This window comes from Haemorhous mexicanus, chromosome 24, assembly GCF_027477595.1.
Source record: "Haemorhous mexicanus isolate bHaeMex1 chromosome 24, bHaeMex1.pri, whole genome shotgun sequence".
Classification (NCBI taxonomy): Eukaryota; Metazoa; Chordata; class Aves; order Passeriformes; family Fringillidae; genus Haemorhous; species Haemorhous mexicanus.
The window spans coordinates 6,890,797-6,913,706 of record NC_082364.1 but is presented as its reverse complement, the minus strand read 5'-3'; the positions used below and the strand labels follow the sequence as shown (position 1 = coordinate 6,913,706).

The 22,910-nt window shown below is 59.5% G+C and overlaps 2 protein-coding genes across 9 annotated transcripts in view; one reads left to right on the top strand and one right to left on the bottom strand.

Moving 5' to 3' along the window:
- Positions 1–18: 18 nt before the first annotated feature.
- BACE1 (beta-secretase 1) lies at positions 19–8,361 on the bottom strand. The gene is made up of 9 exons (XM_059867171.1): positions 8,101–8,361; positions 4,493–4,581; positions 4,117–4,333; positions 3,793–3,930; positions 3,576–3,710; positions 3,356–3,457; positions 3,071–3,220; positions 2,770–2,941; positions 19–2,693 (listed from the first exon to the last, which is right to left on the bottom strand). Exons 1-9 carry the CDS (start codon positions 8,344–8,346, stop codon positions 2,452–2,454), a joined length of 1,491 nt encoding a protein of 496 aa, XP_059723154.1. The 5' UTR covers positions 8,347–8,361; the 3' UTR covers positions 19–2,451.
- Positions 8,362–8,745: 384 nt separating this feature from the next.
- The window catches only part of CEP164 (centrosomal protein 164), a 33,540-nt gene continuing 19,375 nt past the window's right edge, over positions 8,746–22,910 (top strand). For 3 of the 8 annotated variants that reach the window (XM_059867162.1, XM_059867158.1, XM_059867159.1), the window contains exons 1-11: positions 8,746–8,856; positions 10,430–10,519; positions 10,829–10,940; positions 11,270–11,513; positions 11,922–12,137; positions 12,694–12,822; positions 13,134–13,211; positions 15,394–15,513; positions 17,312–17,737; positions 19,041–19,124; positions 19,960–20,043. In XM_059867162.1, the coding sequence (XP_059723145.1) occupies positions 10,441–10,519; positions 10,829–10,940; positions 11,270–11,513; positions 11,922–12,137; positions 12,694–12,822; positions 13,134–13,211; positions 15,394–15,513; positions 17,312–17,737; positions 19,041–19,124; positions 19,960–20,043 (1,572 nt within the window). In that variant the 5' untranslated portion in view covers positions 8,746–8,856; positions 10,430–10,440. The remainder of the gene's footprint in view (positions 8,857–10,429; positions 10,520–10,828; positions 10,941–11,269; positions 11,514–11,921; positions 12,138–12,693; positions 12,823–13,133; positions 13,212–15,393; positions 15,514–17,311; positions 17,738–19,040; positions 19,125–19,959; positions 20,044–22,910) is intronic. The other 5 variants (XM_059867161.1, XM_059867160.1, XM_059867165.1 and 2 more) reach the window with 5 other exon arrangements.

Below are 22,910 nucleotides of genomic sequence, written 5' to 3'. Positions count from 1 at the left end.
TTGCAGATGAAGAGCCGATTTTTCGTGGTCATTTATTTTAATGTCATAATAATTTACCGTGTTAACATTCATTGTTCTTACATAGACACTGGGTTACAGAGTACTGGAGCCTCCAGCGACAGCCCATGGTCCCACCCTGTCCCGTCCCATCCCCTGCTGTCCCCGGGCCCGGGGAGGGAGCGGACGGACGCGGCTGCGCTGCAGCTCGGGATAAACCAACCTGTCAAAATTCCTGTGTTCCCCTCCTGTCCTTCCTCCTAAAGCTCGGGCTGGCTCACCAACCCTTTCTCCATGGATCTCGGTGGGATTGCGAGGTGCTCAGCACCGCTGAAAATCTGGCAATGACTCTCTAAAAATCCCCCCCCTTTCCTGGCGGTCTGTGGCAGGAACTGGGCACTGCTGGCAGCCCCTCTGCCCCGCGGGCAGGGGAGCCCCCGGTGCCCACCCGCCGCAGGGCAGGCGGCTCCGCACGCTCGGGGCGTGTTTTAAGGCAGTGGTCCACAACAGAGTCTCTGGGGTCCTGGGGGTCCTGGGCAGGCACGAGGGTGGGGGGAGAACGTTGCCCTCTTGCAGGGAGTGGCTGGATGGGGTTTGGAGCGAGGCTGGGGCCGGGGGGGCTCTGCGTGAGCAGGGGCAGTGTGGGGGCTGTTGTGGCAGTGCCCCGTGCAGGGCTGGCTGGTCTCCTACTCTGCCTGTGTTTCCTGGCTCCCTCGCTGCCTTCCCAGAGAAACGTTTGGCTGCGGGGTTTAATTAACAAGCTCTATGCTCGGTGATTGCTGCGGGTGCTCAGCCTGCCCCTGCCTGACCCGGTGGCTCCGCGGGGCAGCCGCCAGCTCGGCCCTGGCACAGCAGATATCCCCTCTTTGTCCAAGGAGGAGTGATGCCTTTCAATTGTGCAATCTCCGTGTCTGAGCTCTTTCCTATCCAGGCTGGAGGCAGAGAAGCAAGGGAATACAGCACTACCACTGCCTGCAAGGTCACGGGTGTCTGCTCTGGTGATCCTGCAGCACGGGGAAGAGGGGTTGTCCTCACACACCGAAAATCCTCTCTGAGGACAGAGGTCCCTTCTGTGCTCAGGGTCCTTTGGGCTTGTGAGGCACTGCTCTGCGTGCTCCAGCCCTGCAGGCCCTCCTAAGCCAGCTGGGAGCCCCTCACCATCACCTGCTCCCACCACACACACGGCTGCGGGGTGAGCCCTGGTCCTGCGCGGTGCCCACTGTGGCCGAGGGCTGAGCAGAAGGCTAAAAAGATTTAAAAAAAACTCCAAACAAAACAGGACCGACCCCTAATGTTGGAACAGTGGCTTTCAGGGCTAGAATTAAAAATAGAGATATATGGATATACTGTACAGGTGAGAGGCAGCCGTGCTCTGTACACGTGGGACCGGCTCTGTACACGCTCTCAACGCGCAGCTGCGCTACCAGTGACACGCTTCGTAAAAAAAAAATAAAAATAAATACAATCATGTGTTTACAAAACAATAAATGCTGCAGTTCCCGCAGCTGCCGCCTGTCCTCGGCATGCCAGGGTGTCTCACAGCCAGGCCTGGACGTGTGGAGTGAGCAGGGAGGAGCTGCTGTGCCGTGGGATGCGCCGGTGGTGAGCTGGGGGGGCTGCAGGGGGGGCCCAGGCTCCCCTATGGCTTTCGAAGGGCTGGGTGGGCTGGGGAGCAGCCGATGCCAGGGCTGGGAACTTCACTCCTGGCACTGGCTTCTGCATGGCAGCCACTGCTGATGCTGGAAGCCAGGGCAGGGAGTTTCCCATCCCATGTGATGTGGGGAGAGGATGCGTGCCTGCTCCTGCCTGTCCCAGGAAGGCGCAGGGAGTCCTGGGGCTGGCAGCAGCAGCAGCACAGCTTGGGAAGGCAGGAAAATGCAGGGGAAATGTGAGAGTGAGCAGTGTAGGGGCAGCAGGGCAGGAGGGAAAGCCCTGTCTGGGCAGCCCAGGCTGGCCCTGCAGGGCTGTCTCTGAAAAGCCCAAGGCTGGATGGCTCCAGGATGATTCCCGGAGTCTGGCTCAGTGCAGGGAGTCACAGGGGAGACACAGCTGCAGCACAGCTCCCTGGGCTGGCAGCTTCCCGGCGGGGCAAGCTGGAAAGGGACGCACAGGGATGGAGGGGGACAGGCAGGGGATGGCTCAGCAGCGTCACTCCACCAAGCCAGGCAAGGCTGGGTGGGAGAGCTTGGTCCTGTCCTGGTGCTGGAGCAGAGAAGCTGCCCCCAGCTCCCAGGATGGGGTTGCTGAGCTCTCCCACCGCCCGGCTGCCACGCTCCTGCTGCAGCTCCCAGATGAACGGAGCCTGGGCTGGGGCTCCCCTGGCTGCTGGCCCTGATGGACACCGAGTCCTCAGGGCGTGAGCTCCCCACGCTGCCGCCACACTCCAGCCCCCGGAGCGAGGCCCCTGCCCTGCTGCCTCACCTGCGGCCCCGGGGCTGCGCCCGCGCTCTGCCGTCACTTCAGCAGGGAGATGTCGTCGGCGAAGTCGTCGTGGTCCCGCCGCAGGCAGCGGAAGCAGCGCCACTGGAACACCATGAGGCACAGGGGCAGCATGAAGAGGGCGCAGATGGCCGCCATGACGTAGGCGATGGTCATCAGCGTGGACTCGTCCGTCTGCGGGATGTTGTAGCCGCAGTCCTCCATGTTGGAGTGCAGGTGGGGCCCGTCCACCGCGGCCGTCCGGAACTCGTCGTGCACTGTGGCAAAGGGAGGCAGGCTCTGGTCTCTGCACACCCACGTCCCCTCCGCGCCCTCCCCGCGGGCCCAGCTCACCGTGGCAGGCGCTGACGGCGAAGCCGATGCGCTTGCGGGCGCGGTCGAACACCACGTAGAAACCCTCCATGATCACGGCGCCCATGACGGTGCCGGTGGAGGACTGGGAGATGGCAAACTTGTAGCAGTCGTCCTGAGAGGTGGCCACGTCCTCCACGGGGCGCAGGTATTGCTGCAGGGGGAGAGGATCACTCAGGGAAGGGGGCACGGGAGGCAGCTGTGTCCACCCAGCTGTGTCCTGCCTGCGCTGCCCTCTGCAGCCCACGCTCCCTGGGCAGGGTCTGGCCAGCCCAGCACTCACCTGGGGCAGGATGGTGATCCGGAAGGACTGGTTGGTGGCCTCCCCCATCAGGTAGAGGGACAGGACCGGGAAGATGTGCCAGGGGGTGGTGCCGACCTGCCAGCAAACCAGCTGCTCCCCCAGCCAGAAGCCGTCTGGGAACTTCTCCGTCTACCAGAGGGAAAGGGAAGGTGAGCGGGGCCAAGCTGGGCAGGCAGCAGAGATGCCAGGTTGGTGAGGGGCAGCCACACTGCCCACAGCCCTGCCCTGGGCCGTGCCTGTGTGGAAGGGATGGGTTTCACTGACCGAAGATGCTGTTTTGATGGATTTCACCGCAGCCTCAAACACCTTCTTTGGCAGCCTGAGGTTGGTGGTCCCGCTATCCACAATGCTCTTGTCGTAGTTGTACTGGGGGGCAGAAGAGGAGGAGTGACCCAGGTGCAGGACCCCAGCCCACTCCCCTCCTAGCCTCTGACCAATGCTGGATGCCTCCAGGGCTCGTGGGGCAGGTCCCACCACTGCTCACCTCCTTGCAGTCCATGTTCAGGTCCTGCCCGTTGACCTCCAGCTTGACGATGATGACCTCGTAGTACCACTCCTTGCGGATGGGGGTGTACCAGATGTCACCCACGTACAGCGAGCGGTCAATGCCACCGATGATCTGCAGAGCAGACAGGACAGTGCTGCCACCACGCACTGGCAGGGCCACAAAGGAACCCCCCAGCCACCTGTGCAGGACTCACCATGCTGCCTCCCACCGAGGCCACGGCCTCTGTCTCGTTGGGAGAGAAGCCTGTCCCGCACAGCTGCAGGGAGAAGATGTTGGGCACCCGTGTCTGCTTCACCAGGGAGTCAAAGAAGGGCTCCAGGCTGTCGTCAGGCTGGTGGGGGGAGAAAGCAGAGGCAGGACAGGGATGTGTCAGTGCTGTCCCTTTACCAGGAGCTCTCTGCACCCAGGGGAGCTCCCCTCAACAGCACTGCCGTGCCCCAGGGGACAAACAGGGACAAGGAAAAAGGCAGCTGAAGCGTTCTGGTGCTGACATCCAGGACTGTCAGCCAGGACTCACCCGGGCAATCTCAGCGTACGCCAGTCCCAGGATCCCTTCCCAGTTGGAGCCGTTGATGAAGAATTTGTCTGACTCTGTGATGGCAGCGATGTTGGCTCTGACAGTGACGTTGGGGCCGTGGGGGATGGTGACAAGGTCAGTGCCCAGCTCCCCTTCCCACTTGCCCTGGGTGTAGGGCACGTACACTCCCTTCCGCAGGTCACGGTAGGTGCTGGAGCTGCAACGGCGGCAAAGGGACGAGTCAGACCAGCAGGGTTTATGTGCATCCAGCCATTGCAGAGGCCAGGTTGTACCTGGCAGGGTCTGGCCAGACCTCCAGCAAGGAGAAGCAGTGTGCCTGAGAGGCTGTGCTCTGTGTCCCTCCCAGAATACTCACAGCTGCCGCTGGTAGTATCTCCGGAGGAAGGGGTGTGGTGCAGCTCCCACGGCGAAGTTACTGCTCCCTGTGTCCACCAGGATATTCAGCTGGAGAAGGAAGAAAGACAGGAAGGCTCATAAGTGCAGTGGGACCCCCTTTTGTTGTGCCCAGAGAGGAGAGGAGGTGGTGGAGCGGGAGGCAGTGACATCAGGGAGTTGCACAAAGAGCAAACACCATCCAGCACTGTGCAAACAGAGCGTGACTCCTCGCTCAGCACGGCCCGGCCTCAGCCCCCAAATCCACAGGCAGGATTCAGGAACCACTTGGCAGGTGTCTTGGGGCCAGACAGAAGCAGCAGCAACACAGGGTGCACAGGCTCCCCCTGCCAGGAGAGCAGATTTGCTGGCACAGCTGCTGGGAAGGATGGCTGGTGGGCAGCCCCTGCAGGTCCCTGTGCCCGCTAATCACCACCCATATGCCGAGCCCTGCTCCCGATTCATCCCTGCCTGGGCAGGATTACCACGCTTGGCAAACATCCCACTGGCAGGGCAGGAGTGGGCCAGCCTGATCCTGCCCTCAGCTGACCCGTGCCTGTGGCCCTGGTGAGGAGAGGGGTGGGATGGCCGGGTGGGATAGCCCTGGTGGGATTGCCGGGGTGGATAGCCCTGGGGGATAGCCAGGGTGGGATTGCCAGGGTGGACAGCCCTGGGGGATAGCCAGGGTGGGATTGCCGGGGTGGATAGCCCTGGGGGATAGCCAGGGTGGGATTGCCAGGGTGGACAGCCCTGGGGGATAGCCAGGGTGGGATTGCCGGGGTGGATAGCCCTGGGGGATAGCCAGGGTGGGATTGCCAGGGTGGACAGCCCTGGGGGATAGCCAGGGTGGGACTGCCCGGGTGGGAGCAGGGCTGTCCGAGCCTCCTGGCTCTGCTGGGCAGCAGAGCTCAGGGTAAGCCCTGGCCCCAGACCCAGGAGCTGCTCCACAGCAGCACCAGGCAGCAGCTCCAGGGCTTTGGCCCCTAATCTGTGGAGTCAGAGGCAGAGGAAGGAGGTTAATGCGCTTGTGTTAATCGCAGCAGCACCGGCTGCAGCTGCCGAGTGCTCTCCCTGACAGGGACTGGCATGGCCTGAGTGCCCCAGCTCCACCTCCCTGCCAAGGGGAGCGTTTCAGGCTGTGGGTAAAGACCAGAGCAGCACGTTCATCTCCTCAGTACCCACCTGGGCAGGTGCCAGCTCAGCACCCACCACACAGCCTGGCAACCCAGCAGCTGCATTCCCAGGGCTGTTCCCAGTTCTGTGCCATCAGGGGCCACCTGCTCCACACAGCTCATCTGCAATCCCCAGGGCACCCAGAGGAGACTGGTTTCCCTGGAGAAGGACCTGCTGAGCTGACGCTGCAGGAAGAGGAGGCAGGGAGGGCTTTTACTCTTGCAGGCTCCATCCTCCTGAAGGGGTCACGCACAGGACCCACGTGGAGAGGACCCAGATCCTTGAGACTCAGCCCAGCCATCCATTCAGGCCAGGACATGGCACGTGAACTGGGGAGGCCAAGACATGTGTGGCAGGGACACTGCCTGAAACCTGTCCCTAGAAGTGACAGCCCCTCCAGGCACCTCAGCAGCAGCACTGGCTCCGTGCCATGCGTGTCCCTAGAGCTGTGTGCTGCTCTTGGGGCACCAAGCCTGTGCCATCTGTCCCAAAACACTGGCTCCTGCTGCTCAGCTCACCCCTCTCCCCTGTGTGTTTATGAATCAGCCCATTCTGGGGAGCCAGAGAAACCAACATGCTTGGGCACATGGAATGTGTGAGCAATCAGCTGCTGACGGTGACTTGGCAGCGCAGCACGGCTCAGAACCAAAATTAAAGCAAAAGGGGATACAGAAACTTCCTTGTCAGCATCGGGAAGGTGAAAGGAAAGGTGAGGAGATGGATCACCATCTCCCAGCTGTGTGAGAGCCTTTGGGAAGGATGCACCCACCCCGGGGCAAACAGGCTCCCAATTTCCTGCAGAGGCACAGCAGAACTCTTTCACATGAATCCTCTCATTCCATTGCAATGCCTGGAGGGATTCTGCTCCAGCACACACACACACACACACACAGACACACACACAGGCACCACGTTTGCATTTGGAAGCAATCCAAGGCTGGAAGATGCTGCCCAAAGGGTGGCTGGCTCCGGAACACGCGAGCGCCTGGAACAGGTGGTTCGCATGGAAATTATCTGGCAGCTGCGACACGTGGCAGGCAGGAGATGATGAAATCACATTTAAAACCAGATTTTAGAAATAATCTCCTCCCTTTTTTTTCCTCCTAAACACACCCTGCCAGGCAATATATCCCAGGCAAACAGGGACAACAGAATAGTGCTCCCAGAGATGCAATTTCCATGGCAGTGGTATCATCCCTCCGTCCATTTCTTGCTCCCATTGCTCTCTCCCACCACGCACACAGAGCACAGCCAGCTCGTGGGGAAAGCCAGCCTTTATTTCAGAGCCTGTGTGGGTGCTGGCTGTTCTGGCAGCACCCAAAAAGTGGTGATGGCAGGCATGAGGTAATGTGGCCCTGCGCTTGGAGGAACCTGGAGCCTCGACCACCAAGCTGGACCCCTGGGCCAGACTTGTTGCTGGTGGCAATGGGGATCAGGATGGGCACAAAAGGATTTAGCAGTGGGAACCTCCCCAGTCTCATACATAAAAGAGGGGAGGAGCTGGTTGTCCTGTGCTGGCCCTCAGCATTCGCCCTGTCCCCAGCAGGCAGGCACACGGTGCCACATGAGCTGGGCAGCATGTGAGGGATGCTGACAAAAAGATGGAGCAGGATCAGAGCCTGGTGACGCACCAACGCCTGCTCTGCCGGCTCTGTGGGCTCCCTTTCCATCCAGGCCATCCCATTGTCCTGCACTGTGCCTCCCCACGCTGCCCCAACTCCTGCGCAGTGAAAGCCGTCACGAGGTCCCCGGGAAAGCCGAGCTCGGGAGGATTTCTGGAGAATTTCCCCGGCCGGGAGCAGCACGCAGAGCCAGGCAGCAGCTGCGCCCGGGGCTGTGCTGGGAGGAGGTGCCAAGCACAGCTCGGCCGTGGGCTCCTCCGTGCCTGCATGTGCCCGCTCCAGGCGGGCACGGGGCTGCGCAGCCACATCCCACCCCCCTGCCGCCCACAGCCCGCGCCAGCTCCAGCGGCATCCTCCGGCTCGGGAGCGGGCAGGGAGGCACGGAGGGAGGGATGGAGGCAGGGAGGGAGGGAGGGATGGAGCGGGAAGGGAGGGATGGAGCGATGCAGCCTGGTTCGCCCGCACGTAGAGGCACACGCAGCACCGGCCACCGCGCTCGGAGCGCCCGGGCAGCCCCGGGAGCGCTGGGGTCACCTTCGGCGGGGCCCTGCGGCCAGTTTTAGCCGAAATGCAGCAGGAAAAGCATCACCGGAGCGATGAGAAGCAGGAATGCTGCCCGGGCCGTGCGGCGAGAGGCACGCGAAGCCATGGTGGCACCCGCAGCGCCTCTGCCCTGCGCCCCGCAGCCCCGCACCGGCCCGGAGGGGCACCCGCAGCCCCCGGGGGTGAGGGGAATGCAGGGGATGAGGGAGATGCGGAGGATGCGAGAGATGCGGAGGATCCCCTCCCACCTCACCTTCTGCGGGGGGCTGCCCACCGTCATCTCCACGTAGTACCCCTGCCCGGACTTGCCCCGCAGGTTGTCGATCATCTCCACGAAGCTGCCGGCGCTGTCGGGCTCGGCGTCCAGCGGCGCCCGGCGCTGCCGGAGCCCCGACGGCGGGGCCGCGCCGCCCCGCAGCGGCAACCGGATGCGCGGCGGGGCCGGGAGGGCGCGCAGGACGCCCAGCCACAGCAGCAGCCAGGGCCAGGCGGGCGCCATGGCCGCGGGGAGCCCTCGGGGGACGCGGTCAGCGGGCCCGCAGCGCCCCGCGCCTCGGCGGGGCGGCCGCGCCGGGGCGGGCGGGCGGCGCGGCGGCGGCGGGCATGGCGGCGCGCACGGACCCGCCCCGGAAAGCCCGCCCGCCGGCGGAAGCGCTCACCGAGAGACCCGCCCCGGCCCTGCCCGGTGCCCCCGGCCCTTGGCCGGTCCCCCTGCCCGTGCCCGTCCCGCTGCCCCGTCCCGCCCCACCGGGACACGCCGGGACACACCGGGACGGACCGGGCCGGGACGCGGGCGGTACCCACGCGTCGCCATGGCAACCGCAGCCCCTGGCGGCCCCGGCGCGGTGACGTCATGTATCCTGCCTCCCCGGCGGCCAATGGGATGGCGCCCATCGTCCCGCTGGCCAATGGCGGGGAGGGGGCGGGCCCTGGAGCAGCGGCCGCGGCGGCTCCCGCGCTCCCGGCAACCGGCGGCACCCGCGGAGCGGCGGACGGGGCCCGCGCCACGGTGAGCGGCGGGCGGGGAGGGGCCCCACAGCGGCAGGGAGCCGGGCCCGGGCCCCGGGAGGGTCCCCTCGGTGAGCGGGGGCTGCGGGGAGCGGCCCCGCGCCGCGCGGTTCCGGCCTCCCGCCCCACGCGGGCTCCGGGCTGTGCGTGTGTCGCGTGGGTGCTGTCGTGATACGGGCGAAAATGGCTTTTTTTCCTACTTTTTCAACTACCCTATCAACCATAGCTGTTTGTCCTCCTTGCCAGCCGCGCTTTTTCCGTGGCTCCAGGCTGGCGCGGCGGCGGCTGCACTGAGGCTTCGGTTCTGTTTGCACAGAGCTCTAGAACGGTTTTTTGGGTTGGAACGAACCTGAAAATCATCCACTTCCACTCTATGCCATGGGTATGGGCTTTTCAGTATCCCAGCTCGCTCCAAGCCCCCCATCCAACCTGGCCTTGAACACTTCCAGGGATGGGGCTACCGCAGCTTCTCTGGGCACCCTGTGCCAGGGTCTCCCCACCCTCACAGGAAAGAATTCCCTCCCCAGATCTCACCTAAATCCTCCTCTTTCGGTTTAAAGCCTTTCTCCCTTGTCCCCATCTGTTGTAGCTGCCCCTCAAGCACTGAAATGTCGCACTGATGTCCCCCCATTTGTGGCGAGGCAGATTCTCCAGGAGAGGAGTGAGCCCATAATTCATCCCCCAGGGCCAACGCCAGGGATGGGAGACGGGGCTGAGATAGTTTTGGGAGAGGAAAAAAGGAACAGAAGGCCCTGAGTGAGTTGCCCACACCAAATGCTCTGACTGGGGACTTTTGGGAGTGGTGCTGATGTGGTTTGGATCTCCTGAGAATAGCTTCGCCAGGCAGGGCCAGGATTAGTTGCTGCTTCTGAGACTTTACATAAGAGTTATAAATACAGAGTGGGCTGAGGACACGGGGAGGTGGAGAGGGCAGCACTGGCCGTGTCACAGGTGGTGATCCTGCTCTGGGTGCTGTCACTGTGGGTACCTGGCAGGTACCACAACCCCCTGGCTCTCCCGAGGAAAGCAGGGAATGCTTTTTGCACTCAGAATTTGGGGGGTTTAGGCTGAAATGTTTGACTTTGGCATTCAATTGTGTGTTTGAGCAGCAGTTGTGGTTCCCCAGTGCTTGTGCTGGCCCAATGTGGCCACACAGAGCCACAAGTGAGGACGTTTGGGGTGAGCTGGGTGAATCCCAGCTGTGTGAGCCGTGCTGGGTGGGCTGGAAGGGCCCAGCTGTGGTGTGCTCTGGGAGTTAAATCACGAACAATGCTTTGGGAAAGGTGCTTGCTTTCTCTTTCTTCCCTGTCTCATTTCAGCTTATTTTTTCCTGGTGAAGAAGTGCCTGAAGCATCTTTTCTGTAGGAACTGGGGGGCCTGGGGGATCTGATTATAACTTTGTTCCACTTCAGCTCTGCTCTCCGTTTCCACAGCCCATGGAAGAGTGTGTGGGGGCTCTTTGGTTCAGTTTTGCTGTGTGTGCTGCAGCAGAGGGGCTCTGCCGTGTGCTGGGGCTGAGGAATTGCCTTTCCTGAGGGCAGTTGTGACTCTGTGCTGGTTCCTCCCCACGCCAGGTGTGGCACCCATGGCAGGAGCCGTGCGCATCGGGGACCAGCTCATCCTGGAAGAAGACTACAATGACTCCTACGTTCCTATGGAGCAGGGTGAGTGAGCCCCTCTTCCCAGGGGCTGGGAGAAGGGATTCAGGCATGCAGGTCACTTCCAGGTGTGTTCAGGAAACAGGGACTGGTTTCTGGAGTGGCTGGAGAGGGTAGAACACAGGGGATTTTAGATTAGGCAGAGGAATGTCACTCTGAGGTGTCACTGCCCCTGGCCCCTGCCTGGCTCCACAGGCACACAGGACTTTGCTGCTGGCTTTGGGCTCGGGATTTCCCAGTGTGCCCACAGCTTTAGCTGAGGGGGGTGGCTCTGTGGGGTAGACCAAGCTCACAGGTTGCTCTCTGTTTCCCCAGAAATCCGGGATTTTGCACCAACAATTGGGATTGACCCCGACAAGGAATCCGAGCTGCTGTGGCTGGCCAGGGAGTGCCTGGTGACCCCAATGCCCCCCGAGTGGAAGGCCTGGTGAGAGCTCTGGAGCAGCTGTGCTGGGCATTCCCAGTGACAGGACAAGGAGAACAACTTCCAGCTGGCAGAAGATTGGGTTTGGTGGGGGATCAGGAGCTCAGCGCTTTTTGGGGTGGCAGAAGAAGGGGAAGAAGTGTTTGGGAAGCTGGGTGTGACATCCTGGGAGAGCTCCTTCCCACGCTGGTACATGTGTGACCTCCTGGAAACATCACACTCCTCTTCCCTGAGCTTCAGGTGCTCACACCATCAGCAGAGGTGCTCTGGCCTGTGCAGCTGTATTTTTAATTTGAGTTCTTTCACCTTTCCCTGCTGTTTTTGCCCTGCAGCCAGGATATCGCAGGGGGTGACATCTATTTCTTCAACTTTGAGAGTGGCTTGTCCACGTGGGAGCACCCCTGTGATGAGCACTACAAGCAGCTGGTCATCCGGGAGAGGGAGAAGCTGCTGGCACGGGGCAGCCTGAAGAAGGAAAAGAAGGAGAAAAAAGAGAAGAAGGAAAAGAAGGACAAGAAGGAGAAGAAAGAGAAGAAGAAGGACAAGAAGGAGAAGCAGCTCCTGAAGCATCTCCCTGTGAGTAGGCTCTGCCTGAGTGCTTTGGGGAGGGCTGGCAGAGGATGACGAGGACACAGAGTGCCTTGTGACCCCAGAGCCAGGTGATGGGCAGTGACTCAGCTGGGTGGGAGCACTGGGTGCACAAGCACCTTTGATTTTGGCCGTAAGACACTCTGTGGTGAACACCCACCCTTGGTGTGTCTGGGAGGGAGGGGAGTGTCCAGGACCCACTCAGATGGGCCTTTGGAAAGCCAAGTGTGAGAGTGACTCAGACCCTGTTTCCTCCCCTGTCCCGTGAGCTGGGTGAGGGGTCTCAGAGCAGGGTTGGTCCCACCGCCCCAGGGGAGCTCCCTGTCCCATTCCAAGGTCAGGAGTGTGAGCTGCACACCCGTGCTGTCCTGCCAGTGACCTCCTGTGCTCCTCCAGCCCCCAGGCTCCCAGCTGGCCCCCATCCAGCCTCCCCTGGGCAGCCTCTCTCCTCTCCGTGGGCTCACCCCACCTTCCTCCATCGCCCTCCGCGGGGCCCTGAGCCTGGACCTGGGGAACGTGGTGGACTCCAGCCTCACCCCCAAGGAAGGAACGCTGGTGAGGCTCCCTCCTCCCTGGGAATGTGCCCTGGAAGCACGCTGCAAAGGGTCACAGGTGTGGGGACACTTCGTGATCTCCTGTTGTATGTTAAAAAATTGCATTTCTTCTATTTCTAGTGCTAAATTAGTGGTGGGCTTTCCTCTGCTGTCTTTGGCAGGTTGAAAGGATTGTTTCAATATCTGTTGAGGAGGGAAAAAAGTGTGTTAAGTTTTAGTAGAATTTGGTGTCCAAATGAAACATGAGAAAAAATGCAGATAATACAATTTGATAAACTAATTTCACTCTTCTATTCAAGAATAAAATCAAAAGACCTATTGTCCTGGTGAGTGTAAGTTTTGCAGCCATGTGGAATGCTTTGTTTATTTATTACTAGAAAGTGACCTGATGGTCAATAAATCTTGTTAAATGGTAAGAAATTGACCTTTTAAAGGAAACCAAAGCAAAATGCGTGCAAAACATAGATATAAACACCTTCAAAAATAAACAAACACGTTAAGTGGTAGGAATCTGACCTCCCTGCCAGGACCCAGCAGCTCAGTGTCTCAGTGGGTCTCTATCTCCCCTCTCCTGTTGTCTGACCTCTCACTTCCCTGGCTCCTGGCCTTGACAGCCTGCAGAGATCCCGAAGCCCACCAGCCACACCAAGAACCTGCTGGATTTGATCTGTGAAGAGAAAAGTTCCTTGAATGTGGCAGTGCCAGAGAAATGGAGAAATGAAGATGAAGAGAGTGAAAATGAGGTATTTGTGTGCCCTGGCTGTAAGCAGAGTGCTGAAGCCTCCTGGTGCTCCCCTGGGAATGGCTGTTCCATTTGCCCCTGGGCTTTCATTTGTGCTCTCTTTTCTTTGTGCTGCTTGCTCCCCAAAAGCATCTGATCCTATTTTCACTGGTAATCCCTGTGAGTGAGCACCTGCCCTGGTGTCACTGCAAGGTGAACGGGCTGGAGGTGCTCTGCCATGGCTCTGCTGCCCAATTTCACTGCTGAGGACCCCTCCTGTGGCATTGCACGGGCCAGAACTCAGTTTTGGCCATTTCTTTTTTTATCCTGCAGAGTTTCCATGGGACCTCGAGGCTGTTAAAAAACGTGTACCTGGATGTTGAAGCCCTGGCAGGCAGCTTTGACTTTGAGGTGAGACCAGGGTGATGGGATGGGCAGGGGAGGCTGCCCAGGTGGGAGAGGCACTGCCAGGGCATGAGGGTGCAGGAATAGTGCCAGAGGGGTGAGTTTCCTCTGAGAGGAACAACCTGGAGCAGAGTGATGGAGAGGAAGGCTCAGCAGCAGGGCTGGGGCTGTGGGAAGCCAGGTGTGACCCACAGGGGACAGTGGGGTGGGCACTGAAGGGAAATTTGTGCTTGGAGTGGTTTGGTTTGGTACCTGGGATTGAGGAGACATCTTTGCCCAGGCTGGAGCTCTGCTTCATCCTCAGACAGGGAAAATAAAGGCAGGTAGGTGGAGCAGGCAAGGGGGAAATCTGCTTGTCCAGGGAGCATCAGGAAAAGGCTCTGGGGTCAGAGGTGCTGCTGCACTTGGTGTGGGGGAAGGCTCAGTGAGGAAGAGGCACTTCCATTCTGCTCTCTGTTTGTCAGGGCTGTGGAGGAAGGCTCAGTGAGGAAGAGGCACTCCCATTCTGCTCTCTGTTTGTCAGGGCTGTGGAGGAAGGCTCAGTGAGGAAGAGGCACTTCCATCCTGCTCTCTGTGAGGGCTGTGGAGGAAGGCTCAGTGAGGAAGAGGCACTCCCATTCTGCTCTCTGTTTGTCAGGGCTGTGGAGGAAGGCTCAGTGAGGAAGAGGCACTCCCATTCTGCTCTCTGTCAGGGCTGTGGAGGAAGGCTCAGTGAGGAAGAGGCACTTCCATCCTGCTCTCTGTGAGGGCTGTGGAGGAAGGCTCAGTGAGGAAGAGGCACTTCCATCCTGCTCTCTGTTTGTCAGGGCTGTGGAGGAAGGCTCAGTGAGGAAGAGGCACTTCCATTCTGCTCTCTGTTTGTCAGGGCTGTGGAGGAAGGCTCAGTGAGGAAGAGGCACTCCCATTCTGCTCTCTGTTTGTCAGGGCTGTGGAGGAAGGCTCCTTGGCAGCTGCAGCTGCAGTGCTGGCCCTGGGCAGGGGAGAGGGCAGCGTCCTGTGGCAATGCTCTGCTGCTGTCCCTGGCTTCCACAGGAGCCCTCAGGGGGGGCTGCACGTGGCTCCTTTTCTGTGCCAACACAAACCTGCTCTCCTTTCGTCTCAGCCTGCGGATGAATCCCGTGGCTGAGGCTCTGAGCATGCAGTGCAGCCAAGGCCTTGTGCAGGGGCTGTGCTTTCCCTGCACTTCCTTAGCTGGGATCAGGCTTAGGATGACAAGGGCACAATGGGAAGTGCGTTGTAAGCAGCTCTGCTGATTTGGCCCCACTGTTTGTGCTGACATTAATCCTTTCTCTCCGCTTTGAAAATCCTGTTCCAGTATCTGAAAGGCAAATTAATTTCTTTTAAAGTGTTTTAGAGTATTTTCCTTATCCTTTTCACAGCACAGGAAAATTAAGCTGTAAAGTACTTTGCTGGAGAACCTATTCAGGGTGCTGGGCAGGATCTGCAAAGGCTTATGCTAAAGTGGATGTGACAAAGGGAGCCCTGACTCTCTCATCTCCAGACAACAGCAGCCTGTGGGGGCCCAGTTCCTCGCTGAAATGTTAATGTCTGCAGGAACAAAGAGCTGTCTTGGCATTTCAGTGCCGTGGGGATGGGGCTTTGGGAATCTATTATGGAAAGGCAATTGCTGCCCAACAGCCAGGCTGTTAACCCAGATGGGTGATAAGACAGCAGTGCCCGACTGGAAGATAGAATTCCTCTGTAGTTCCATGAGATGGCAGTAGAAAAGCATTCCTAGGAGGAGCCTCAGCTGCTCCCAAGCCTCTCTCCAGCTCCCTTGCAAAGCAGCAGGCAAGGGTTTGTGTAGCAAGTCCTAAGGGGGAAATCAAGCAGTAATGGGTGAATTCATACAAAAACTGCCTTCATGTGGCCAGTGCTGGAGGTTGGATGCCTGTATTGGAGGGAAATAGGAGGTTTTAGTGAGCTAGGGTGTTGGATGGAGCAGAGGCAGCACCAGACACTGCTCACAGGGAGCTCAGAGCAGGAGCAGTGAGTTCATGGAGCTGGCCAGCAGGAAAAGCAGCACTGAAGCATCCAGCAGCTCGATGTTTGGGAATCTGGGCCTGTGAGCTCCCTTCCTGCTCTGGGGCTGCGTGTGGTGGGTGGTGACCTGTCCTGGGTGGGCGAGTCCTCCAGCTTGGGAAGGTGGTGTGGGGAATCCTGCAAGTGGCTGTGTCCCCCCGACTAGGAGGACAGCAAGGAGGAGCAGGAGGAGCGTGGCAGCCCATCTCCTGGTGCTGCTGGTGCTGCTGGTGCTGCTCCCCAGCCCCATGGGAGCCCCGAGGAGGAAGCTGCCAGCCTGGGAGAGGTGACAGTGGCTCCCTGGCATCCCTGGCCTGCTTGCACCCAGGCTTTGCATGCAGTAGGCAGCTCCTGGTGTTGTGGTGTGTGGCTGCAGCTGCTTGGCTTGTTTCTGTGGCTGGTTAAAGTTTAATGCTGCTCACTGGAAGCAGTGATTGGATGGGCAGGGATTTCCCAGCAGTTAGTGCCACTCAGGGTGGGGAGAATGTTACAGCTTGTGAAAAGAACACCCAAAGCCAGTTATAACCCAACTGACTTGTCCAGCTCTGAAATCCAGAGAAAATCTCTAGTCTGTTGTTGCAGGAGGAAAAACCTCCCTCCTCTTCCTCCTCCTCCTCCTGTGGGTCTGACTGGCACGGGTCCCTCTTCTGCAGAGTTGCATTTGTGATCATCAAGGTGTGAGGCTAACAAAAGGTTTGCCTGTTATTGCCATTGAAACAGGATTCTGCCAGCCACAGAGATTATTCTGGGGTATTTCAGTAGCTCAGGTGAACTTGCCTGGAGAGAAGTCCTTTTGTGTGCACAGCATTGCCGGTGTGCTGGTACATTTTGGGGTGTGTGTGATCCTGTGTTCAGCATCAGAGCCCTGCTTGGCCTCTTTTGGGATGTCCTGGACACTGTCAGGTCTCCTGGTGGGATGTCCTCAGGAGAACTCTGAAGCAAGTTGTGCAAAGGGAGCAAAACTTTCCAGCCTCCCTAATCCCCATAAAAGGGGAAGCACGAGGGTGGCTAAAGAACTTCCCTGTGCCCACCTTTCTCTGGGTCCTGCTGTCCCCCTCGTGTGGCTGGTTGGTGACTCTGGGACTCTGCTGGCCAGGGGCTGGGAGCTGTCAGTGCCAGGGGATTGCAGCTGAGCCCCAGAGCTGCAGGACTTTTGGGAAGTGCCTGGAGTTGGACTCCTCTGCCCTCTCCATCCTGCTGGATGCTCTCCCAGCCCCGGGGAGGAGTGGCAGAGCAGTGACACACTCAGGACGTGCTCCAGGGGCGCTGCAGCCTGGCCTGGGAGCTGAGAGCATTCCAGAGGCCCTCTGATAAAAATACACCGCTAAAATATGCGCTCAGTGTACAGAACACGGCGTGCACAGGATGCAGGCAGTGTTTGACAAGACACCGTGGCATTAATAAAACAGTGAGGAAGTGGGGCGTGCCAGCAGCTCTGTTTGCATGCTGATGAGGGAGCCTTCTCCTGGCTGTTCCCCTCTCCTTGGGCACTGCTGTGGCCTCCCCGCTGCTGGAGAGGCAGCTGAACCTTTGGGTGACTAAGCTTTAATTTGGGGCTGTTCTTCCCCCATCTCTCAGCCTCCTGTGTTAGTCACAGGCTCTTGCTGAGCTCTGAGTGCTGCCTTCAGTCAGTGCCCACCCTCAGTCTGTCCCACTGGAAGGTGGGATGGAGATCCTGCCTCCTCTCCTCTGCTTGAAATGCCAGGCAGAAGTGAAATGTCCCATCGTGGTCTCTTACAAATTTCCATCTCTCACCGGACAGATCCAATGTGGGAGCATAGAAGGGCCTGCAGTGGGGCACGTGGGTGCTCACAGGGGCTTGCACAGCCACTCTTATCCACTGGCACCCTGTGATAAAAAAGCAACAGATCAAAAAAAGTCAGAGCCCGAGAAATGAGTGAGATGATGTCAGTGGAGTCCCTCTCCTTGGAACGGGACTGTGTGAAAAGAAGTCAAACAGGCCTTGAAGTCACCCAAAGATTTGTGGTTGTGCTGCTTGCTGTAGGAGAGCCTGTGCTGTTCCTGACTCCTGCATCCCCCAGAGAGAATATTGGCTCTGTAATTGTGTTTGACTTGCTGCCTAGAAGGAATCCTTAAAATCGAGGCACCCTGAAGAAGTGGCAGAGTCTTCCCTGGATTCTGGAGCCGCGTGCCCTCCGTCTCCAGCTCAGCTCCTCTCTGCAGAGGCTGGCAGCAGCCTGTCTGCCCAGGGCGAGCAGCAGGAGCCTGCTGGGGATGAGGCAGTGCACAAAGAAGATGCTGAGGTGGAAGGAGATGCCTCTGCAGCGGAGGAGCTGCCTCTGTCTGAGGGGGAAAGGAGCACAGCAGGGCTGGACGTGCCCAGCTCTGCCAGGCAGCCCCGAGCCGCCCCTCTGGCTGTGGAAGGGACAGATCAGCCAGCCAGCCTGGCTGCCACTGCTGACACCCTGTCCTGTGCAGAAAAGGTACTGCAGGAAGAGAGGGAAGAAGCAGCAGCGGATTCCACATCAGAGGACAGGCTGGATGATGAAGTAAGAGTCCTGCCTGTGAGCTTTTGGTGTTGGCTGCTCCCATCGTCTCGTCAGGCCCTGACTCAGGAAAGCTCTTGGAGCATCATCTGCTTTTCTGAGAAGCCAGCCCAAACGCTTTCCTGGTCAGCAGGGCAGTCATTCCTGGGAGGGCACAGGTGCTCTGAATTCCCAGCTGGGCACCTTCAGGGCTGAGCTGGGCAATCATTCCCCCCTGCACACACGAGTGCTGCCCAGAGCCAGCCACGGGCAGAGCCCTGGACTGCGCCGTGTTCTGACCCTGGAGGAGGAGCAGTCCCAGCTTCCAGCGCCTGTGCTGGGCAGGCAGGGCTGGTGCTGGAGCTCACACCGAGCCCAGCTGCCCGTGCTGCTTTGTTTCTCTCCTTCTGTTGTTTCTCTCAGCTTGCTCAGAGCTGCCTGGCGCCGCGCTCGCGGCTCCGCGCGGGGTGTGAGCCGGGAGCGGGGCAGGACCAGGGCTGGTTCTGGAGCTGGGAGCACAGAACCTGCTGGTTCTGGGAGCACAAACCTCCCAGTCTGGGGGGAGAGCTGCCCACGCTGCAGGGGCTGGGGCCGTGTCCCACGCTGCCTGCCCTGCAGCTGGGCTGCCAGACACGCGCTGCCCGCTCGTGTTCACGCTCCAGAGCAGGATCCCAGCCAGAATTCGGGATCTGATGGACGATCTCTCTCCAATCTGGCTGCCTTCCTGCTGATTCTGATCATTTCTCAAGTTCACCGATGTGTAATGTCTGTAAGAAATGATGAACTACAAACCCGAGCCTGGAAAACGCGCCGTGCCCTGAAGAGCTGAGGGTGCTGCTTTCCCAAGCTCATCTGTGGGCTCCGTGCTCCTGAGCTGTTCTGCCCAGGTCAGCAGGGCCACAGGGTGCTCCCATCGAGCAGTTCCCTGCAGCTGCAAATGGCTGGGAATGCAGGAGCCCTCGCTGCACTTAGGCACAGCAGAGTGGAATTTCAAAGTGCTTTTATGGCTCCGGTGCTGTGCTGCGTGGTGGGCTGGGAGCTCTGAGAGCTGCAGAGATCCTTGCAGATGGAGAGGAAGCGAGTGCCTTGTATCAGGGATGTTCAAAGGGCACCTCTTTGCCCTCCCCAGCCCCACCTCCTGCCCTTCTGGTGCTTTGTGCCTGTCCTGTGGGTCGCACACATCCTTGGTGCCTTCCCCATGATGTCCAGTCACCTTTTCTTCCCTGGGACAGATTTGTGTTGGCAGCAGCAGCTGCCGTGCTGGCAGTGCCCAGGTGAAGCTGCAGGGGTGGGACCTGTGCAGGCTGTGATGGGTTTTTCCTCTCAGCTTTCAAAGGCATCCGGGGTCAGTGGCTGTGAGCAGGACCTGCCAGTCTCCAAGAGCTCCGACCATGAGGTGCCTCAGCCTGTGGTGAGTCACCAAAAACTCCTTTTTCTCCTTTTTCCCTGGAGGTGGGCTTCAGCTTCCCCTGGCACGGTGCAGTGCCACCTCTGCAGTGCCCTCTGGCACAGGCCAGCAGTGCCCCCCTGCCCCTCGCAGGCTGGGGCTGGGGGTGAGGGGGTATCCCTGCAAAAGCAGGTCACACAGAGCTGGGAGCCTGCTGGGGTAACTGCAGAAAGGAAACTAACAGGCAGTGTAGGGATTGTGCTTTGGGGGCTCAGCAGCTTTGCTGAGGGGGGTGTGCCTGGCTGGAGACCCCACTCTGGAGGGTCCCTGCAGGAGAGCAGCCCTGGGCTGGGGGGAGATGCCCATCAGCATCTCTTCACCTCCACAGGAAGCTGCCACTGCCATCTGCCAGTGGGAGCAGAGGCCAGCAAACAAATGTCATTGTTTCCTGTGGCACCAGCCTGTGCTGGCCAGGGGCTCTGCCTGGTGTGGGCCCCAGGGCTGCAGAGGGGATTGTCCCAGAGGGGGAGCACCTTGGGGGGCTGGCTGTGAGCACAGAGATCCCTGGGAATGTGCAGCAGTGGCACAAAGGGGAGCAGGAGGGGCTGGGAAGATGTGCCCCCTTTGGGCGTTCCTTGTGCCACCCCCTCCTGCTGAGGTTGGTGGCATGGGGGGGTGCCCTGGGGGTGACAGTGCCCTCCCTGTGTGGCACTGGTGTCCCTTGGTCCCACAGGGAGGGGCAATGCTGCTGAGCTGCTGTCAGTGGGGTGGGGAGGGGGGCTCTGAGCTGTGCTGGGATATTGGTGTCAGGATCTCTGGTGGCTCATCAGAGACTGATCCTTTCTGCTTTCTCTTTTAGGGCTGGGACTCCAAGAGCCAGCTCTCCCAGGAGGCTCTGGGTGTGGGGACTGTGTCTCCTGATCTGGACAGCCCCAGGTGCAAGGTCAGAGCTGTGTGGGGGCTCAGGGGGGCTCTGGAACGGGCAGGGGAGCCCTGAGGTGTGATGCTGTCAGTGAAGGCCCTGCAGAGCTGAACAGGGCTTGGTGTGGGCAGTGCCAGGGCTCCCAGCAGCACCAGCAGTGCATTGTTTTTCCTGCAGGGAGGAGGTGCAGGTACAGGGAACACCAACCCTGAGCAGAGGTGGCTGGAGGGGTGTGCACAGGCAGGCTCCCCTGGCTGCTGTCCCTGCCCCAGCAGGAGAGCCAATAAATAAATGGCTTTCCTGGGGGATGGAGGGAGCAGAGTCTGTTCTCCTTTCTTCTTTTGTGAGTGCATTTGTCCTTTTCTTTCTCCTAAGCAGATGGGAAGGATTTGTGTGGCAGAACACGATAGAATCAATGGGAAGAAAAGGAGGTTAACTCCCTCTGACAGATTTTGGTAGAGGGAAGCTTATTTTTAAGCATTTGGTTGCCTTGCCTGCTTTAATGCAGGGGGAAAGGGGCTCCTTTCAGCCAGTCTGTGGCACATGGGCTGTACGTGGTGTGCACATGTTTGTGTCAGCCTGGCACGCAGCACTGGCCAGGCTCTGCCTGGAGATTGCTGTGATCTCTGCTTCATCCTTGTCTTCTCAGCATGGCTCTGAGTTGGTTTGCTCAGCCCCACGTTCCTCTGGAGCCCTCCCACCCCGTCTCTGTGGCTGGAGGCAGGGTCCAGGATCCAGCTGGGGTTCCTCAGCCTTGCCCTGATTGTGAGCACATCAGCTGCTCTGGGGGAGAGCCCCTGAGGGGCAAACTCCCCACCTGTCCAGCAGAGAGGAGCAATCCTGTCTGCAAGGTTGTGTCTGGAGACTACACCTGTCCTCTTGTGCCTAATAATGAGCATAATCAGATGTGAAGGGAAAACAAAACATATGCCTGCTGTGCTGGCCCTCTCCTCCCTGCAGCAGGCACTGTGCATGCAAATGCTGCTTGGAGCAGCCACGTCGGGTTTGTCACAGCCCTGTTTGGGGAGAGCTGGGTGTGAAATGGTGCTCCCTGCAGAACTGCAGCTGCTCTTTTGTGTCTGTGCTCAGAGGCTGGGCTGGAGGAATGTGCCTGCTTCCATGCGAGGGGCTTGCCTTGCTTTGAAGTCATTGGCAAAATATTCTGTTGTTCAAAAAAAATTAAAAAAATAAAAGGCACCTCTGGCAGCTCGGTGAGGACAGAATTGGGGGGGGTTTGTTGGTGTGTTTGGCAGGAGCTGTGGTGGCTGCAGAGGCTCTGTGGGATGTGTCCTGCTGCACCTGGGAGAGGGGAGGATCCCCTTTTCCCCTTTTCCCCTTTTTTTCCCCTTTTCCCCTTTTTTCCCCTTTTTTCCCCTTTTTTTCCCCTTTTCCCCTTTTTTTCCCCTTTTCCCCCCTTTTTTCCCCTTTCTCCCCTTTTTCCCCTTTTTTTCCCCTTTTCCCCTTTTCCCCCTTTTTTCCCCTTTTCCCCTTTTTTCCCCTTTTCCCCCTTTTTTCCCCTTTTCCCCTTTTTCCCCTTTTCCCCTTTTCCCCCTTTTTTCCCCTTTTCCCCTTTTTTCCCCTTTTCCCCCTTTTTTCCCCTTTTCCCCCTTTTTTTCCCCTTTTCCCCTTTTTTCCCCTTTTTTTCCCCTTTTTTTCCCCTTTTTTTCCCCTTTTCCCCTTCCCCTTTCCAGATTGGAGGTTCAAGTTGCAGAACTGTGGAACCATAGAATATCCCGAGCTGGAAGGAACCCACAACCACCATCCAAGTTGAGCTCCTGGCCCCACAGGGACACCCCAAAACCCCAGAGTGCTCTGGCAGCCTCGGGGCTGTGACCATTCCCTGGGGAGCCTGGGCAGTGCCAGACCCTCAGGGAGGAGCCAAGCTGTGCCAAGTGCTCCGTGCTGGCCCCTTGCAGCAGGATCTGAGCTGATGTGAGATGGTCCCTCGGGGTCTGGGCTGTGCACAGGGGGGAGGTGGCCCAGGATCTGTCAGCCCTGTGTTCACACAGCTGGTTCTGTGTCTTGAGCATGTGAAATGTCCTCTGGGGATGCAGCTGGGCACAAAGGGAGCTGCTGGGGCTGCTGGGGCTGCTGGCATGCTGGGCCAGCAGGAGGGGCAAGGCTCTGAGAGTTCCACAGGCAGGCCTTAAAATCTGCCCTTGCTCCCTGCAGATGGGGGCTGTCCTCACCTTCCCAACGTGTCCAGAGGCTCCTGCAGCCTGTGATTCCTCGGGAGGGACTGCCCTGCTGGGCAGAGGGGCAGCAGGAGCCCCAGGGCTCAGAGAGCTCCCTGTGAGCAGGAGCTCCAGGGCTCAGAGAGCTCCCTGTGAGCAGGAGCTCCAGGGCTCAGAGAGCTCCCTGTGAGCAGGAGCTCCAGGGCTCAGAGAGCTCCCTGTGAGCAGGAGCTCCAGGGCTCAGAGAGCTCCCTGTGAGCAGGAGCTCCAGGGCTCAGAGAGCTCCCTGTGAGCAGGAGCCCCAGGGCTCAGAGGGGCTCTCTGTGAGCAGGAGCTCCAGGGCTCAGAGAGCTCCCTGTGAGCAGGAGCTCCAGGGCTCAGAGAGCTCCCTGTGAGCAGGAGCCCCAGGGCTCAGAGGGGCTCCCTGTGAGCAGGAGCCCCAGGGCTCGGAGGGGCTCCCTGTGAGCAGGAGCCCCAGGGCTCAGAGAGCTCCCTGTGAGCAGGAGCCCCAGGGCTCAGAGAGCTCTCTGTGAGCAGGAGCTCCAGGGCTCAGAGAGCTCTCTGTGAGCAGGAGCTCCAGGGCTCAGAGACATCTCTGTGAGCAGGAGCCCCAGGGCTCAGAGGGCTCTCTGTGAGCAGGAGCTCCAGGGCTCAGAGGGCTCTCTGTGAGCAGGAGCCCCAGGGCTCAGAGAGCTCCCTGTGGGCAGGAGCTCC

Excerpts from the sequence above, each read along its gene's own strand:
- BACE1 (XM_059867171.1), bottom strand. The coding sequence starts at position 8,346 with ATGGCGCCCGCCTGGCCCTGGCTGCTGCTGTGGCTGGGCGTCCTGCGC. Across the intron at positions 3,931-4,116 it reads CGTACGCTGAGATTGCCCGG|CCTGACGACAGCCTGGAGCC; the intron begins GTGAGTCCTGGC and ends TCCCCCCACCAG. Across the intron at positions 3,221-3,355 it reads CCATCAAAACAGCATCTTCG|ACGGAGAAGTTCCCAGACGG; the intron begins GTCAGTGAAACC and ends TCCCTCTGGTAG.